This window comes from Pyxicephalus adspersus, chromosome 4 (assembly GCF_032062135.1).
Source record: "Pyxicephalus adspersus chromosome 4, UCB_Pads_2.0, whole genome shotgun sequence".
NCBI classification, from domain to species: Eukaryota; Metazoa; Chordata; class Amphibia; order Anura; family Pyxicephalidae; genus Pyxicephalus; species Pyxicephalus adspersus.
Window position 1 is genome coordinate 53,619,827 of NC_092861.1, and position 18,018 is coordinate 53,637,844.

General features: G+C 39.3%; 1 protein-coding gene across 4 annotated transcripts in view; it reads left to right on the plus strand.

Annotated features, from left to right (window-relative positions):
- Positions 1 to 2,766: 2,766 nt before the first annotated feature.
- ACAP2 (ArfGAP with coiled-coil, ankyrin repeat and PH domains 2) overlaps positions 2,767 to 18,018 on the plus strand; it is a gene marked incomplete at its 5' end in the record, with an annotated part of 57,733 nt that continues 42,481 nt past the window's right edge. For all 4 annotated transcript variants that reach the window (XM_072408197.1, XM_072408200.1, XM_072408199.1 and 1 more), the window contains 3 exon segments: positions 2,767 to 2,996; positions 17,292 to 17,349; positions 17,667 to 17,786. In XM_072408197.1, coding sequence (XP_072264298.1) covers positions 2,944 to 2,996; positions 17,292 to 17,349; positions 17,667 to 17,786 — 231 coding nt within the window.

The window sequence follows — 18,018 nt, forward strand, 5'->3', positions numbered from 1 at the left end:
AGTATGTGAAGCTTGTGCAGCAGCATCTAATGTTTTCTTATTTTAAATATGGTTGCCGAATGCTCTGTTGCCAAGCCAGGAAAATTTCCAGACAGGAAAGTGTTGGTCATCCCAATTGATATGCATAAATCAGTCTAAAGCTGCACTTTACATATTTGTACAGCTAAAATGTATAAATACCACAACAACCTATCAATAATTTATATTTCTAGCAAGTCCTGAGGCCACACAACACAGCAAGGCTGGAGATCTGACTTCTCTTTGCTGAACTTAAGCTAGGTCACTCCACAGCCTGTGGTTAGGCAGTTAAGGAGAAGAAACAGATCGATGAGGTCACCTCTCTACATTCTACTTCTGCAGCATGTTCCTGGTCAGCACATATCAATGCAGGACACCTGATCAGTCCTTGTACCATCCTTGTCTCTCCTATTCTGCTGTACAGGGCATTTCAAGAAGATGAAGTTAAATAAAATTTGGGTTTTTCTAGTAGCTGCATTTATACTAAACATTTAAATGAATACAGAATTGTATTCACTGGCATTTTTCAATTTAGCTTGTAAAGAAAACCTATTCTACAGATAGGCAAATATTATTTAAATATTATCCCCCTCCTATTGTGTACTGCTTTTCCCCACTTCTTAGATTGTAAGTTCTTCTGGGCAGGATCCTCCCCCTCTTTCTCCTCCTCCTGTCATTTGCAACCCTTGTTTAATGGACAGGGATGCATAATATGTTAGTGCTTTATACATACTTTTTAATAATAAAATAAAAATATATGCTCGTTATAGCAAGTGATCAAAATTTCCCTAATCAAAAATCACTAATTAATAATATACAGGTTTTAGTTCACTTGGATTGCTCCGATCAATAGATTTGTGCTGGTCAATTAGATACAAAGCTACGTAGTTGCTGATTGTCTTATACTTCTACTCAATGTAAAAAATGCCCTATAGTTGATGTTTTATCAACTATACAGTCTGAATTGACAAAGGCCCGAGGTTTCAATTAATTTTCACAAAATTCAAAGTTTTTATTGAATTGAATGTCTACGTAGTAGTGAATAAGCCTTTCTCAAAGGTTTTTGACATGGGGAAACTTTGAAATGACTTTCAAGTTTTCAAGGAACCCCTTCTATAACTACTATATTCAGGGGGATAGAATGCACCCTTACAGAGAGCCAAAATGATTATTGGTGTCACTTATACTGAGAGGTACAGACTGCTCATTGCTCAAGGAGCTTTACCTCTCCAAGGTAAGTAAAGGGATAATTCCAAGCCTATCGTCTTTCAGTGAATCAACCCAATTGGTTGCTTTATTGTCCCTGGATCCAACTTTCAGAATCACTGAGATGTAACCAAATGTACCACAGTACAATTAGAACTCTTAATCTGCATTTATATTCTGTGACTCAGAAATTCCTTAACATCTGGTACCCTGTGACAAGTGATATACACCAACTGGTATTTTTAGGAAAGAGCAGCAATGACCCCCCTAATTTTTCTCTTGGTACAAGTTTGCCTAACATTTCGTAGTTTGGGTTGTAATGCTGCACCGTAGATTCCCCATTAATGACCAATTGCACACGGCAGCAGATAAATTACAATATATAAAACAAAGTGCAAATCTTGCAGAAATCTTGTATTAGAAGAGCCTCCTATATATTTCTTGCTGTGTCCTGCTCAAAAAAAATTCCCTTTATTTTATGTCTTGTAAGCACAACAGGAAGTGAGAGGAAACTGCTAAAAATTAGAGGAATTCACATTTTAGACAGCTGTCACCCGAATATCTGACCCCTATAGCAAGATTTGGCAACCATGGCCATCAGGACAGAGCATTGAATCTTCTCATGATGGATGATGGATACTCCAACCCCCTGGTGTCCAACCTGTGAATCTTTGGTATTTTCTGTGTGGCCCTTGGGGCCCCTGGGAAAACAAGTTTGTATTTGTTTTACATTTATTACCAGCTCTCAACCATTTAAGGCTGGGTACACACAGGCAGATCTTTTACTTCCAATTGACTATTGATTCAATAAAACTATCAGATCTGAAGTGAATCAGAAACAAAATGTTTCAGTGATCAGATATGTTGGTAAATCTCTAATCAGAAGTTCACATGTTGTATCATGTGTAGAAATTATCTTACAAATAATTGGTGCAAAATTGGCTGCAAATCTGCATTTGTGTAATCTAATGCAAGCTCCTCTCCCATAGAAAGATCAGTGGACGGGGCAGAGCTCCTCGATCAGTGGACGGGGCAGAGCTCCTCTCCCATAGAGATCAGTGGAGGGCTCATTGCTGATCTCCCATATGGAGGAAGTGCTGAATATTACGTGTGGTCACGGCATCTCCCAGCTTATTATTGTACTGGTATAGGAGGAGCTGTGTGAGGATCCCAGACACCTGAATTACAGCCCCCCCCAGCCATGTGCGTTGTCACTTTCTGCTGATGTCAGCAGGCACCACACGGAAGTATTTGGCGGCTCTCGGTGTCCGCTCAGCACTGTACACAATGACTTTATGGGGTGAGGGCAATCCTCAACGGCTAATCTCAGCTCTACCTCGCCCTATCCTTTCCCAGGCCTCTTCTCCCTCCCTTCCCTCCAGGGTGACTCATCCCACTTCCCTGTTGTTCTTAGCAACCAGGCGCGCCCTCCAGTTTAAATTGCTCCGCCCACTCCATCATCCCATTGGCTGTCATAGCTGTCTGTCCGCGGGTTGCCTCGGTGAATGGGCGTGTCAGGGCTGGGTGCAGTGATGGTGTGTGCTGGGAGGCTGGCTGTGTCAGGCTGTACGGTAAGGGGAGAGCTGGCCATGTACAGCGCCGCTTAGTGGACTCCTGTAGCTCTATTTGCTTCTTCCTGTCCGGTTGTGCCCAGTGTTCGCGGCCCGTGAGCCTGCTCCGTCCTCACGTATCCACAGGAGTGCCAGGGAGGTCGCGGACATGAAAGTGACGGTGGATTTTGAGGAGTGCCTGAAGGACTCCCCTCGGTTCAGGTAAAGTCGGGGGTTGCTGTGTAATGTGTGAGGGGGAGGGGGAGGGGGAATGGAACTCTGAAACTGAGTGAAAGTAGTGCGAACCTCACAGAAGGGACTTGCTGCATCACTGCAGGATAAAGCTCCTGTGTGCTGGAATACAGGGAATACGGGGAATACAGGGAATATATGGAATACGGGGAATACATGGAATATATGGAATACATGGACTATAGGAAATATGAGGAATACATGGACTATTGGGAATATAGGCAATACATGGGATACATGGTTTTGTCTCAGCAGGCTGGTCGGGGTGAGCAGTACAAGGGTCATACCGGGTGCCTGGTATCAGGAAGTGTGATTCTTGTAGTGACATTGTACCATGCTGCTCTATGGGAGACATAATCACCTGACTGCAAGAACAGCACAAAGCATGGGCACCGTACCCAGTGTCACGGACATGATCCACCCTCATCACATGTCAGGGTATCCTAAAAGACAGCGCAGGGGTACCATGCTGCCACCCAGATGGGTCCGGGACACATGGGGCATCAAACTGGGACTGTGGCAAGAATATCAGACTATGGTTGTGGTATGGGCAATGGTAGGGTCATTAGACTGGCATGGGCATCAGAATAGGGCAAGCGTAGGCCCATTGGATCAGGACAGTGGTTTGGGCATCGGACTTGGGCTATGTACACACGTGCAATAATTATATAGTTGGAAAGAGTCTTTTACAATCCTTTCCAATGACTAATGACAGCACTGTTCTGCTCTATGGGAAGGGGGGGGGAGAACAACGGAGCGGCACCCAACTGTGCTCTCTCTCTACCCTTCACTTTCATTACGATCTTTCATCGACCATGGATCCACTAGGACGGTCATTTGGATGAAGGACGATGAGCGCTGTACACACACCAGATTCTTGATCGATATTAGGCATGAGCCGATTATCGGACAGGAACAATTGCACGTGGTTACCTAGCCTTAGGCAATAGTAGGGTCATCAGACTGTGGTAGGGTCATTGGACCAGGACTGGTATGGGCATCAGACTTTGCTAGAGAGGACTGTGGTATGGGCAATGGACTAGGACTATAGTATGGACCTTGGACCAAGACTTACCGGTACTACAGGCATCAGACTGTGCTATGGGCATCGGAATTAGACTATATTAGGGACATTGCACCATTACTGTGGTATGGACATTAGACTTGGACTATGCTTGGGACATCAGACAGCGACTATGGTACGGGGATCAGACAGTGACTATGGTATGGGACACCAGTCTTTGATATTAGACTAGGACTGAGGTGGGGTCATAGGATGATGAATTGGGGACAGTTAGTGACATGAGTGTAAAGCACTGTGTAATATCTCCGCACTCTATACCTATATAATAATAATAATCTGTATTATTGGGTATGACTTGCTGACCAGTTATAGACGTGTTGGTAAGTTGCATTTTGCCAGCCAATCTTCCTGGTGGTGACCAAAGTCAGAGGAAATCTAAGGTTTGCTATCAATAACTGGAAGATGAGTTGAGATCTCTGACCAGAGGACATCTTATCCAGGGACAGCTGTCATAAATGAGACTCATATTACATGGAAAACCTATCTGTGTGAATTTCCTAAAGGAATACAAACTGATCACTAGTCATAAATTATATTTTGCCTTTGCTCAGAATGAGGTGAATCTGTGCTTACTGCAATCATGCAGTTGTTTGTAAGAAAATTTCCCCCTTATAATTTCACCTGCATGTGAGAAAAGCTTTGTCCTATTTACTGAGCTGTTAAGTGAACATTTCACATTTTTGCACCGCTGTGTTGCAATTCTTTACATTGAGTTGGAATTTGCTGCACTGTGCAAAACTACAATCTGATGTCCGCACACATTAACATTGTGGAGAACATAAGGCGCATTGCTTTATATTTTGGGTGGCATACCCCAGTTTTGCTAAAAGGAATGGACCCAGGGAGCCTGCTTACCTTCATTGTCATTATTGTTCTGGTTACTATAATAAAGTATTTATTTGGGAACTTTTGCTGTGATCTTAGCATCCTGCAGCCATGACAGGTCTGGGATCCTGTTACCACTGCCGACTCTCTCGGGTCCACTGCAATCCTTTTTGGTCACTGTACAACCACTGATGTTGGCGCTCTATTATTGGAAGACTTTGCATGTTTTCTGTTTGAAACCTTTACTTCCTGTTAAATGTGTTTTTTTTTTTTTTTTTTTAGTTTAGTTCCTCTTTAATAAATATTAACTCTTCTTACTGCTGTTTTCTTTGATATCCACTTGAATTATACAAGTTCTCAGTTCCCTCCAGTCAGGGTTGTAATAATTTGCAGTATTGAAATGAATATCCATAATGTTTGGTAAGATGATCATTATTGCTTGCTTAGCGATATTGAGCTCCGATGTATGTGATCTTTTCTAAAGGGAACCAATGAGACTAAAATCCAATGAGTTTTCAAAGCCTTGATATAGAGCTAGTATGTTATGTTGTAGAACATTTTAATGTTATATAGAACTTGCTGCTACTTTTTACACATATATGCCCATCCATGTAGAAATATTCATGTTTGTAGAAATCTCTTTTTGCAAGACAGCTCATTCTAATACCAGGGGATCCATGCTTGGACAAGCACTGTTTATTGCCCATTTTAACCTTTAGCACTGTGTTGTGATGCTTTGCCACATGCACAATAACCTAATATTTTTTATATTACAAGCATTGCAGTAAGGCAGCCCATTCATTTCAAGCCTTGCTCCCTTTTTAGCTAAACACAGGATTGCAACAAACACACACATTTTTTTTCTCCTTCAGTACATTACAACTCCTAGATGGTTTTGGTCTGTGTTCTGTATTGCACAAGTCATGTGCATTGAGTTGATTGGAGTGCTAATATTATTATTATTATTATTATTATTATTATTAAACAGGATTTATATAGCGCCTTCAATACTTGCAGGGAAATTGCAACAGAAATCTGGGTCAAGCCTTATCGGTAGATTTGGTTTGATGTTAAGTTGTATACCAGGGCATTATAATGCATTCAGATCTGTTTTATTTGTTATTTTTTTACTTGTCATACTGTTTAACTGTGTGTTTCTGTATAAGAGCTAGTGTTTCAGCTTCTTCTTCCGCAGTGTTCTAGTTTGACCTTTCAGTAGGAGGTTAGCATTGGCATCCTCCAATGTACAGTTAGTGGTAGAACACATCTTGGGATCCCAGATCTTCTCAGCACTTTTTGCTAGGGTGATAAAATATTTTCTTTTTAGGAATTTCTGTACTGTAGTGTGTGCATTGTACTGCAGCCACCTGCAATCCCCATAGACCACAGTGGGGCTGTGCTTGGAGTCTTCAGTTCTGTGACTGAAGGAAATAGGAGCACAGATGTTGATAAACTTCAATTTGCAGAGCCAGAGTTTTTTTTTTCAGTATTTAGCAATGTGTATAAATTTTTCCTTTTTTATTTCAAATGGTTGCAGAACACCACAACATGCGCCGTGTATAAAAAAAGTTTTTCTGGGATCCTTCTATTCTCAAAATTCTGCATTATTTAGTCTTTTTTTATTATTCCATTTGTTGATTTTCTTTTTAGACTTTGGTTGTGTTATTGTTATTCATTCCAGTACTTTACTAAAAGATTGAATTTTTACTTTTAATCTCACCTTTTAAAGATCTCATTGTGTGAAGAAGAATATTCCTAATTTCCATTTTGTACATAATTAGATGATTAGATTACATATATCAGCACTGATGTAAGGAAAACAAGTTCTTCTATTGTTTTTCCTCATGGGGATCTAAGCTCACAATTCCGTTTTGCTGTGTGTTGGGGTAATTGTAAACAACACTTATTGTTTATCTGTTCTCTCTCATTGAAGCATTTTATTCTTATCTAATTGGATCTGTTTACCTTTATCATGGAAACAAGTTAATTGTTTAAAAAATTAACAACATAAGTTTGTTTTGTTTTTAACAAGTTTTTTATTAGAAAAAAAAGTAGAAATACAGTAGAAAACTAGTAACAATGATGCCAAAATCCAACAATTCTAAACATAGAAGATGGGAACAAATACTGCAAAAAGTCAGGTTTTACTTGGAATCAAAATTTTGTTTGTTTTATATTCCATTAGGATTGTTCTCACATGTAAGCGATTTAGTTCTGTAAAAGTTTTCACATAATCAGGACCACATTTATTGTTGTATTGTCCTTTTCATTCTTGCTTTCATCCCCACATGGTTAGAGATTCCCCATGGAGGAAATACTGAAGCTTTGTTAAGTCTGACAATTAATAAAGGAAGGAAACAAGTCTGTGTGTATATATACCTCAGGTGTTACACCCAGGCCATCTATCCTATATAGATCGAAAGTGACCGTAACAAATGTATTTATGTCACTGAAGTGTCTCCTAGATTTCTATCTATAGAAGATATTTATTCAGTGGACCTGCAGTAAATCTGGTTTTAAAAAAAGCATGACATGTTTTTTTTTAAAGTAATATATATTGAAATAGATAAATAAAATATGTTAGCGTGTTCTCCTACTGGCAATAGAAGAACACCTATTATGCCGCCCAAACACCAGCTCATGCTTACGGTCTAACGTGCTTTTATGTATACAGATAGCTAGATGTAGTCAAGGCAAAAAGGTTCAGTGTTCAAGTGCAAAAAGGTTCATACTCTAAAAATGTATAATCTCTTAAGGGTCTTATTTATAAAGTAGTGAAGGTGACTGACATTACATGGTGGAGAATGTTCCAGGTCCATTTGTTTCAATAGCAGTAGTGGATTCTCTGCTGGGGAATTTTTCAGTGAATGAGTGTGTTACTTCCCCCACCTCCTAGATTGTAAGCTCTTCGGGGCAGGGTCCACTTCTCCTGTGTCACTATCTGTACCTGTCTGTCATTTGCAACCCCTATTTAATGTACAGCACTGTGTAAAATGATGGCGCTATATAAATCCTGTTTAATAATAATAACAACAACTGTAATAATAATGAGAGATTCCCTGATTTATAAACAGCCCTCTAAGAGATTTGCTGAGAAGTGACATTGCCCATATTTGTGTCTCCTTCCTGGTTTAGGAAGGTAAAGTAAAATTAGTTTTCCTTTTCTAATCACAGGAAAAATGCTTCAGGTATATGGTAAAAATGTCTAAAGATGCCAATACATAACTGTGGCATCCTGTAAAAACCTTTGAGTTACAGCCATGTCCTAGGCAATTTGGACCAGCAAAGACCCCCCCCCCCAGTCTCCTTAGCAACAGCAGAAAAACATCCCACTAACAAGAATAAATGGGCCTATGGTGCATGTGCAAACTTTAAAGACAGACTGACGTGTACATTTTCTATAGGCAGAGGCACAAAGAGAGGCCTTATGTTACCCTCAATCTACCAGTGACCATGTAGAGCAATGTTCCCCCAACTTTTTGGATGCCACGGACAACTAAATTTATTGACTGCGCATGCGCGGGGAGCTGTGTTATTTAAAGGGGAAGAAATTTCCCCCAGAATGATGTTATAATGCCAGAACCTGCCCACCGCCCTGGGTCTGCGATGCATATGGGGGACATGGTCCGCGGCTCTTGCCAGTGCGCCTCCCCCAGACGGGGTCCCTCTCCTGACTCCTCTGGGGTGTGCACCGGCCAGAGGGGTGGACCACAGGTTGGGGACTGTTGATGTAGAGGATACATCCACAGTGTTATTGGCTGACACTGGAGCGCATGGTTTATTGTTTATTTCATCTATACCTTCAAGATAGTCTTACATTAACTTTGTCCACTTTAAATAATGAGATAAATGACATTTTGGAATGCAAAAACTTACTACATTCCATGAATCCTATGCTCACTAAACTAGATACAGTTTTGCTGAGTAATTGTCATTGGAAACAATCATTGCTGATGGTTTTTAGTAACAGCAGAATAAACAGGGAGCTCTGCTTTATTCTCTTTCAAAACAACATCTGTTGGTCATTTAGTGGTCCAGCTTGTTGGTTCACTAAACAGCATTGGGTGACCACTGTAAGGGTGCTATATTTTCACCCAAGTTGATCATGAACATTTATTTTAGGTGAAAAAATATTGCATTTGTACGAGCCTTAAGCCATAATGAAAATTGTCCTGTAATAGAAATAAAATGGACTAGGCCACCATGCTAAGTAAGCCCCTACAGATGTCTAAGGCTACGTACACATGTTGGATGCTTTTGGTCCCACAATATCCCCAGGGCTGATATCGGACGAGAATCTGGCGTGTGTACAGCACTTGTTGTCCAAATGACCGTCCTGCCAGATCCACGGACGATGGACGAGGAATGATCGTAATGAAAGTGAAGGGGAGAGAGCACAGCGGGGTGCCGCCCTGTTGTTCACTAAACAGCATAGAACAGAACTGCTCTGTATGTACAGCACTCGTTCATGCATCCTGCAGTCTTTTGTCATTGGAAAGGATTGTGAAAGGTGCTTTCCAACAACAATGTTTGCACGTGTGTACGTAGCCTAAGATACAGACTGCTACTCGGGAGAATCTACGATACAGAAAACTTGTCAGGCAGTTAAAAATGTGACTAGACATCGAACATACAGCTGCTTGATAGAGAAAGTTATTGTTTTCTACTCCTTTCCTTTTATATGACCACTGTAGATGCAAATACCGCTTTATTTGTTTAGCAGAGAGGTTTTAGATCTATTTCCATGAAGCTGCTTTCTCTAGCCTCTCATTTTATGACAGTTATCTAATTTGCATGTTTATGATGTTTGTATATATTATATAAAGTAGATATTAACAAACCAAAAATGCAACAAGCTGATAAGACAGTCTTGGCTCAGACGGAGTCCTCATTTAACTTGCCCTGTGAATGATATGCAGTGAGGATCAAACAACAAACATTTGCAGGCCATCTGATGCTCTTAGGTCATGTATTTGCTCCTGGAGGAGCTATGAACTTGTTTTCTCCACTTACATTAACACATGTCATGAGGCCTGGGCTTGCTGGCTACAACATGTTTATTTTGGAGTTGTTTTGAGAAAAGGAAAAGGGCTGCAGTTGTACAAAATTAAAACTTGAGCGGTATTGCAAAATCTATTTTTGCTTTCAGTAGTTAAAATGTATCCGTGGGAGATTTGCATGTTAAAGACAAGAAACCAGCAGAGTCTGGTGGTGACCACTTCTTTATTATCTCTTTGCACGCTTTCCCTTGTGTTGCTGTGTCTACAGACAGGAAGCATTATTGGATGTGGAAGTTGAAAAATGTCCCATTGCTCAGTAAATACTAAGCGAATTAGAGTATTATTAATATTTATACAATTCTTTAGATTTTAACACTTTTATTTTTAGAAAGAATTGATATAAATCTGTAGTTTAGATAACTATGTTCAGGCCCTGTGAAGCAACGGGTTCAGGTAATGCTCCCTCACCAGCAGCAAATACTTTCAATCCTTTTTCTCTGCCACTGTTGGGCTGGCAGTATGGAGGACAGGAATCCCTGTGTAAAAGATTTGAAGGTTGGAATTATCCCTTCCCCATGTGACATTGCTTGGTCTTAAAAACCTCACATCTAATGCAAATGTATTGGAAAACTTTGAGGTTTGAGGCTCTGGGTAGTTCTTTGAAAAGGAATGCATGTATTCGAACTTTTTTACATTAATAACAAATGTAAAAAAGTTTGAATACACACATTTATTTTCAAAGAACTACCTCTTTCTTTCTCTCAAACTACATTTACATGATACAGAGAGGTGGCTCACTAGTCTAGCATCACTTTTTCTTGATATTAAAGTGTGATGAGGAGTTCATTTTCCACGAATTGGAAAATTGGTCAGATGTGGAAGCCTACTGTATGGGTGTATGTTTAGTTTTTCCTCTAAAACAAATGCGTTTCATTTTGGGAAAATAAAGACAAAACATTGTTAAAAACAAGGCACTCATGTATACATGGAACAGAATATTATACCCCATTGAATGGAAGATAGCATATTACGTATTTTGCAATAATGTGTTGTGTTTGTGTAAGCTTCTTCATTTGCAATGTTTACAGATTATTCATTGTATACTTTAGGCCAAATTCACAAAGCTAACCCATCAGAATTAATATCTTCTTTTTTTTTCAAAAACTTTTTTTCAGTTAAAGCAGAACTAAATGTAAAAATAAAAAAATGGGATCTGGCTGGCACTTTATTGTAGAGGGGAGAAGTGATGACCCTTTTATTTACATTCACCTGTTCTCACTCTGCTATGGACATGACCTTCTTCTCCTGCTCCTCTTTTGTGTGTTGGATCTTGGGCCATCTTGATTGGTATGATGTAAAGTGCTGTTCTGCTAGCCCCATGGGGTGCAAGGATACCCGTCATGTCTCCCACTATCCTACACTGAGCTGTGCATAGAGTGCAGACCCATTTGTCCGGCACCAAGCTGTTCAAAGTTTGGCCAAGTTCTCTGGTTCCACAGTCAGATTGTAACACATCCCAAATTGTCGAGATTGGGATGAGTCCTGAACCCTTTGGAATCATCTCACCAACTTCATTCAGCTTAGCCCAGAATACGTCTTCCATGTTAAAATGTTCAGACAATCACTTTTCAATTTTGAGTTCTACACTCCAAGGGCTGTCCTTCTTGCAGTATCTTCATCACAATCCTTCTGTTAATATTCTACACTGTTACCAGAGAGAATATCATTGGAGTTCCTGAGCAGACCAAGTTGTCTGGCATTGAGGATCAGATAGTTCCTTATCTGGAAAAGGGTACTTTAGGGTCAGCTTTCTGGCTCATGAATCAGAGCAATCTTCCTTCTTTTTTCTCTGGAAGATCCTCATGACAGATGACAGCTTGTAGAGCCCAGTCAGCAATGTTTGATTGTTTCCAGTGACAGTATAATGAACTTGCCTGTACAAGCAGTGCTGTTCTGCTTTTTAAAAGGAAGAGGGAAAGAATGAGACACCCTGCTGTGTCCTCCCCACATTGGAGGTATAGCTACACAAATACTAATGCTATATCCAGGAATCTTCCAAGAGAACAAGGGGGTTTACTAGTACTATTGTATAACCTATAGAAGGAGGAACCATTATCATCTCTCAGGTGACTGTCCTACAAATACTATTACTAGCAGGACTACATTCAAAAAACTTTTTTCTTGTTTTCTTTGTGTTGGTTCAATTTTAGCACTTTTTTAATATATCTTTTCACTTTTTTGCCTCCTTTTTACCATAGTTATGGAAAAGATTTGAACTCTTATTACACCTGACATGTACCCTTAGTACAGTTTCCTTGCAGCCTCCACAGAAAAGCAATGCATGCAGGAAAGCTTGAGGGCTTTGAATGTTGATCTTTGCCTATATCTTACACCAAAACGATGATAAAAAGTTGATGCATCACCAACAAGGCAGAAATAAATAAAACCAATATACATGTCAGCACATATTTTCAAAAAGATGGAATCTCACTTTGCATCCACCTACCTTTTAGTAGCCTCCAAACACTCCATGTTCCTCCTTCCCAAAGAGTTTTTAGTATTGAATGTCAGTATGTTTCCCTTGGCAGGATATAATGGAAAAACATCCAAGGCAAACAAAAAAAAAAAACGTGGTAACCCTTTCACTAAACATCTGTATTCAATTTTATGTCCCCCCATTGAAAATTGTAGTTTAAGTTGAAAGGCAACATCATAATTGTGTAACAGATGCTTTTTAACTTTCTTGTATGTATCCCTTTTATATTAATTTATTCTTATCCATGGATTGTAGTGGAAGCGTATTGTCTGTAGCAATTAAATCAAATTGTTTGACATTGTTTTTCATTTATTTTATATACATATAGAGATTTGTTGCAGAACGAATGCAAATCAATCCATAACGCAAATTCTAAACATAATTGTTTGTTGATGATTGTTACATGCTGTAACAAATACATCACACAGGAAAATGGTACAAGCTACTTTACTTCTTGGCGAGCTAATTTGTATTATTATTATTATTATTATTATTATTAATAATATTATTATTAATATGTATTTATAATACGCGCCAACATAAGGAGGAGGAGAGGACCTTGCCCAGAAGAGCTTACTATCTAAGAGATGGGGGAAGCAGCAGAGGTGGTGGTGTATCAACTTTTTTTATTCTGTTTTGCTGATGAAATATTGTTTCGTTCCAGTTTTGTTCCGACTAACTTGTGAGTAATTATATTGTTTATGGTTGTATGCTGATCACAAATGATCCCTGTTGACCAGTAGTAGTTAATTGTATTCAAGATCAATGAAATAATTTTTGCTTTTGTTTTTCTGTTCTATTTCTGCATTTTGTTATTGCCCAAAATGTGACTTTATTATTTATAAAGTGTGGCGGGCTGCTAAATTTGTCAGAGATGGTCTTATAAGGAAAGTTTTAGTTTATCTGTTTAATCTGCAGGTGAACTCTGTTTTTTATGTTTCTATATCCAAGTTTAAAATAAGTCTGCAGTGACTTTTCTCTTACCAAGTGCTCTTTAAACATGATTCAGAACTTCAAATTATATTCCTTGGGATAAAGTAACATGCTTCTTCCAGTGTATTTCTGGTCGTCATTGAGGCCATCCATTGCACTTGGCTGCCAATAGACAGGGATGGGTTGTCAGGAGGCAGATCAATTGTTGGTTGTGACGGTGGCTGATCCATGAGTACAAGAAAGATTTAGGATCTGGGGGAGCCCAAGAACCTGAAACAAGTACCTGCTTTGTCGAACATGGGCCATATGGCAGGGCTAGGTAATAAGAAAAATGCATTGTGATAACATACAGTTTTAGAATAAAAAAGTATAGGTTTGATATTTATATGTATTGTAACCTCTGCCGAGCTTGCTGTTGTGAATGAGGGAAACCTTTTAGGGACCATTAGTTTATGGTTGGGTCCCAATGGTTTACTATAGAGGTTCACCAAGATTGCCTGTTTTGCATAATCTCTTCTAGGTGCACAGAAAAATCTAGATCCTTAGTTCTGCTAATATTTGTTGTGGGGTGTACAAATGTCATTACTGGCAGTCCCTGTGTTATGAACGAGATGGGTTCTTCAGTTGAATTTGTAAATGCTTAAACAGCAGTACAACCTTGAACAATCTCCATAAAAGATGATGAACTTGTTGGAGAGGATAGGACTAGTATTGGGGAGTTGGGGTCTGATTCTGCTACTGGAGTCGGTTTCTTAAAGTAAGCATCAAGGGAGGTTTGCACAGAGCTTTTCTTTTTCTCATCATAAATCAGGTCCTCTGTAACTGGAGTAAACTTTGATGGACCTCTCTATATCATGATCTTGCTCCTCTAGCTTTGCCATTTCTGCTACCATTTTTCGTCCAGTCAATCCCTTTTTGTGCCCTGTTTTTGCCCTATGTCAAGCCTATACATATAACCTGACTTCTCTCCCAGGTGAGATGTAATCCCATCCCCTCCCAAACTACAAGTTGTACTACACCTGGAGTACTGGCATGTCATTTATATTGTACGTCTGTAGCATTATAACATGCTTTTTCAAAGTTTTAGTTTTGGCACATAATATTCAGTGTTTAAAAACATGTTGTTGGTTGGAATACCCATTTATCAAAGGTCTGTTTGTTATATTTATGTGTTAATGGCACAAAGCGTGCTTTCTCGTGGTCAGGAAGTAAACCAGTGCAATGCGTGGTAAATACATGTAGTTACATACCCTAATTACACACGCACTTAAAGCAAATATTCTTTGACACCACATACATACATGCCAGAGTGGTTGTATTATTTGTGAAAGTCACCAGCGTTGGATTAGAATTGTTTTCCTTGCGTTCAGTGTTCAGCTATATTTTAGCAGTTTGACTATGAGAATTACCATATTTTACCCATATCCTTCACCTATAAATACTTCCCCTTTGTAGATATCCAGAGGCCCTGAGACTGCTGCTGGCGCTACCACTTAAGTATTTTGCTTTACACTTTCCCCAACAGCTAGAAATAGTTATGTATGGAAGTAGGAGAGAAGATTTGGAGGTCTTAAGCCAGCACAGACCGTTATAAATAAAAGGAGAGAAGGGGCTATCCTCAGAAATGAAATAGTCTATTAGTCTAGTAAATTCAATGTCACTTTGCAAGTAAATACAAATAATCTATAGTAAGGAACATTTCTGCAGGGATACATACACATATACAAATTTCTCTTTTTCCGTTTCTGCGTTACACACCTGTCCCCGTAAACGATATTCAGCCATCTATTAGCTAAGCTGGGGTGTTGTAACTTCATTCCAGGCATGCAGAGGATGCTGGGAATGCCGGGTAACCTTGTAACCAAAGCTAATGAGGCATAAATGCAGCTCACCTTTTTTTTCCTAGAACCCAGAGCAGGCAGGTGAAAGCGATTATTGCAGAAGGAAGATAACTTGTACCTTTCTATAATAATGACCTGTCTGATTGTGGATTTAGACAGGACCAGGCATTTCCATGCAGCTGGCATCTTTCCAGTCTCTTAGGCGCCCTCTGCTTTTGTTCTTCTTAAAGAACCAGTGCTAAAACATTTTACAATAGGTGGTACTGAACCACTCACTGATTGCCCTTTTTATTCTTCCCAGGGTTGCAGCAGGTGAGACGCTACCCCACGGTGCAGTTTAGGGGTGTGAGGAAGTGGTAACCACACCCCAATCTTGCCATCAGCTTGACCCTAGCCTAAAGACCCCAAACCTAATTTGATGTGCTATTCTTGTTTTTCCATTCTCATTTTCCTCCATAATCTTGGCTTTGCTGTATGTGTGTGTGAAAATTACCTGAAAACTGCTATTGGGTTACTGGTATCTGTCATCATGGTATGGCTAATGTCTGTTAACCCCGTTGGTGGTAATGCTTGAATTTTTCCTCATGTGACATAGCTCATTGCACTCTTTTGTATTGTTCCATGGCTCTGAAGCATAGATTTGCCTAATTACAGGCTTAAGTTAAAGGAACAAAAATAGAAAGACTGAGTGCTAAAAGAATGGAGGCAGAAGCAGCCTGCAACATGGCAGCGAGACCATCATGAAGTTCTGCACACATTTGTTCATTCATCCGGTATCTCTGCCCAACTAGTATACTGTTTGGCTGGCTTCGTTATACATCTGCTCTTTCCTGTACCTCCAGGTTTTCAGATGACCTTCCGCTTTTTCATGAAGGTTCTTGCCCAGCTTGATTTTCCACTTCAATTTCAAGAAAACACTTCAGAATACAATTTATCTGGGCTGGGAACACTACCTTGTAGTTAAAGCATTTCTGGCTTTCTTCAAAATTATTTTTGTTTCTTAATTTAAAAATATGCTTAAATTGATTTTATTTTAAAGCTGCACACCTTATAATGTATAAAGCAAAATGCCTTTTGTATGCCAATAGGTTGAGTAATATGTATGATCTGCGTAGGTTTGGCCAGCTCACCTCACCCCTACCTCTGTTTGTAGTGTGCAAAGTTTTATTTTTTGTGCTGGTATGGCACCAAATATACAGCCTAGAGCAGTGTTTCTCAACCTTTGTAAGATAGGGGGACCCTTTGAAATAACTTTCAGGTCTTTAGAGAACCCCTGCTAAATTACTATATCCGCAGCCTTCAGTACATAATTGTGGTGGTCAGTTGTAGGGATGCTTATTACATTACTGGCCAGTGTGAAGAATGTCACCATCACAGACCTGACAGTCACAAATCGCCTATTGTTCAAGGATCCCCTGGAGAAAGCCTAGTTGAGAAACAAATCCCTAGACAGAGGCATTTTGCAAAATAAAAATAAATCTGTATATTCACATTGCCTTATGTTTTTGTTTCTTTACAAAACATTCCAATGCAGAAAAATACCCAGTGATCTTGTTATAAATCCAGGTTTTCTGTGTAACACTGACTTTAATGAAGTCACAAGCAGTATTATCTGCTCTAACCAATTATTTCCTTGGACAACAGAACGCCTCCAACGTATGTTTTGGAAGTGGGGGAGAAGTGTGATGTGAAGCTGATAAAGGGAGTTCAATGTGGCATCATGTTGTCCACTCAGAAAGTTAGAAGCATACTAAAGAATTATCAATCTGTAGCTCGAAAGGACCATTATTATGCTTCAAGGTATAGTCATCAGAGTGTTCTGCTCTTTTATTGATGGTTACTGGTCACTGTGGTTTTCCATCCCTGGGTCACCTTTTATGATCAAGGAGATCAGTTAGGAGCAGCCATGACCATGTGTAATTTTTTTAGTGGTGCTGAAGTTAGTCAATAGGCAATGATAATGTCTTGTGCTCCATTGTATGGCTTATTATTTCTGTACCTTTCAGGTTGTTCTCAATTTAATAAAATTTGATCTCAATCCTACAGAGCAGCCTTAGAAGAAGTTGAAGGGGATGTAACAGAACTTGAGCAGAAGCTCGACAAGGTAAAAATATTCAGTTACTCTTATATATCAAATATTGCTGATTTTATGACCATAATCCGACTGCTACAATTGTACAGGGATGATGCAAGTTACTTTACTGAAGAACTTGCTGTGTCATTCATAGTTCTAAATAAATTACATTGCACTTACTTTATGAAATAAAGATTTTATGGCAGAAATAATAATTTTACTAAATGTACTTAACTCATTGTAGAAAGTAACCAACCGCTGTTAGATAAACATGGAGGGTTTGATTAATGATTATACAGGGTTAAGTGTTATCTGAATTAGTAAACATTTTACTTTCTCTCATCTAGCTGGTAAAACTATGCATTGGAATGATCGATGCTGGAAAAGCTTTTTGTACTGCCAACAAGCAATTTATGAATGGAATCCGGGACCTGGCCCAATTTTCTAGCAAGGACGAAGTGATTGAAGTAAGCAGTTTCTGCTTGATGAAGCTATACAGCGCTCAGTGTGCTGCTGCAGAATTTCTCTTTTCTTTCAATATCTGGCATTGTTCTTAAGCAGATTCATGTAGGAATTTCAATAATAAATGTAATAGTTTAAAGAACGGCTACCATTTATAAAGTATGTGTGTTTGGCATATTAGGCATCCGGTTAAAAGATAGGAACAAGTAGACATTGGCCAGTTTTTGTCTTTTTTAA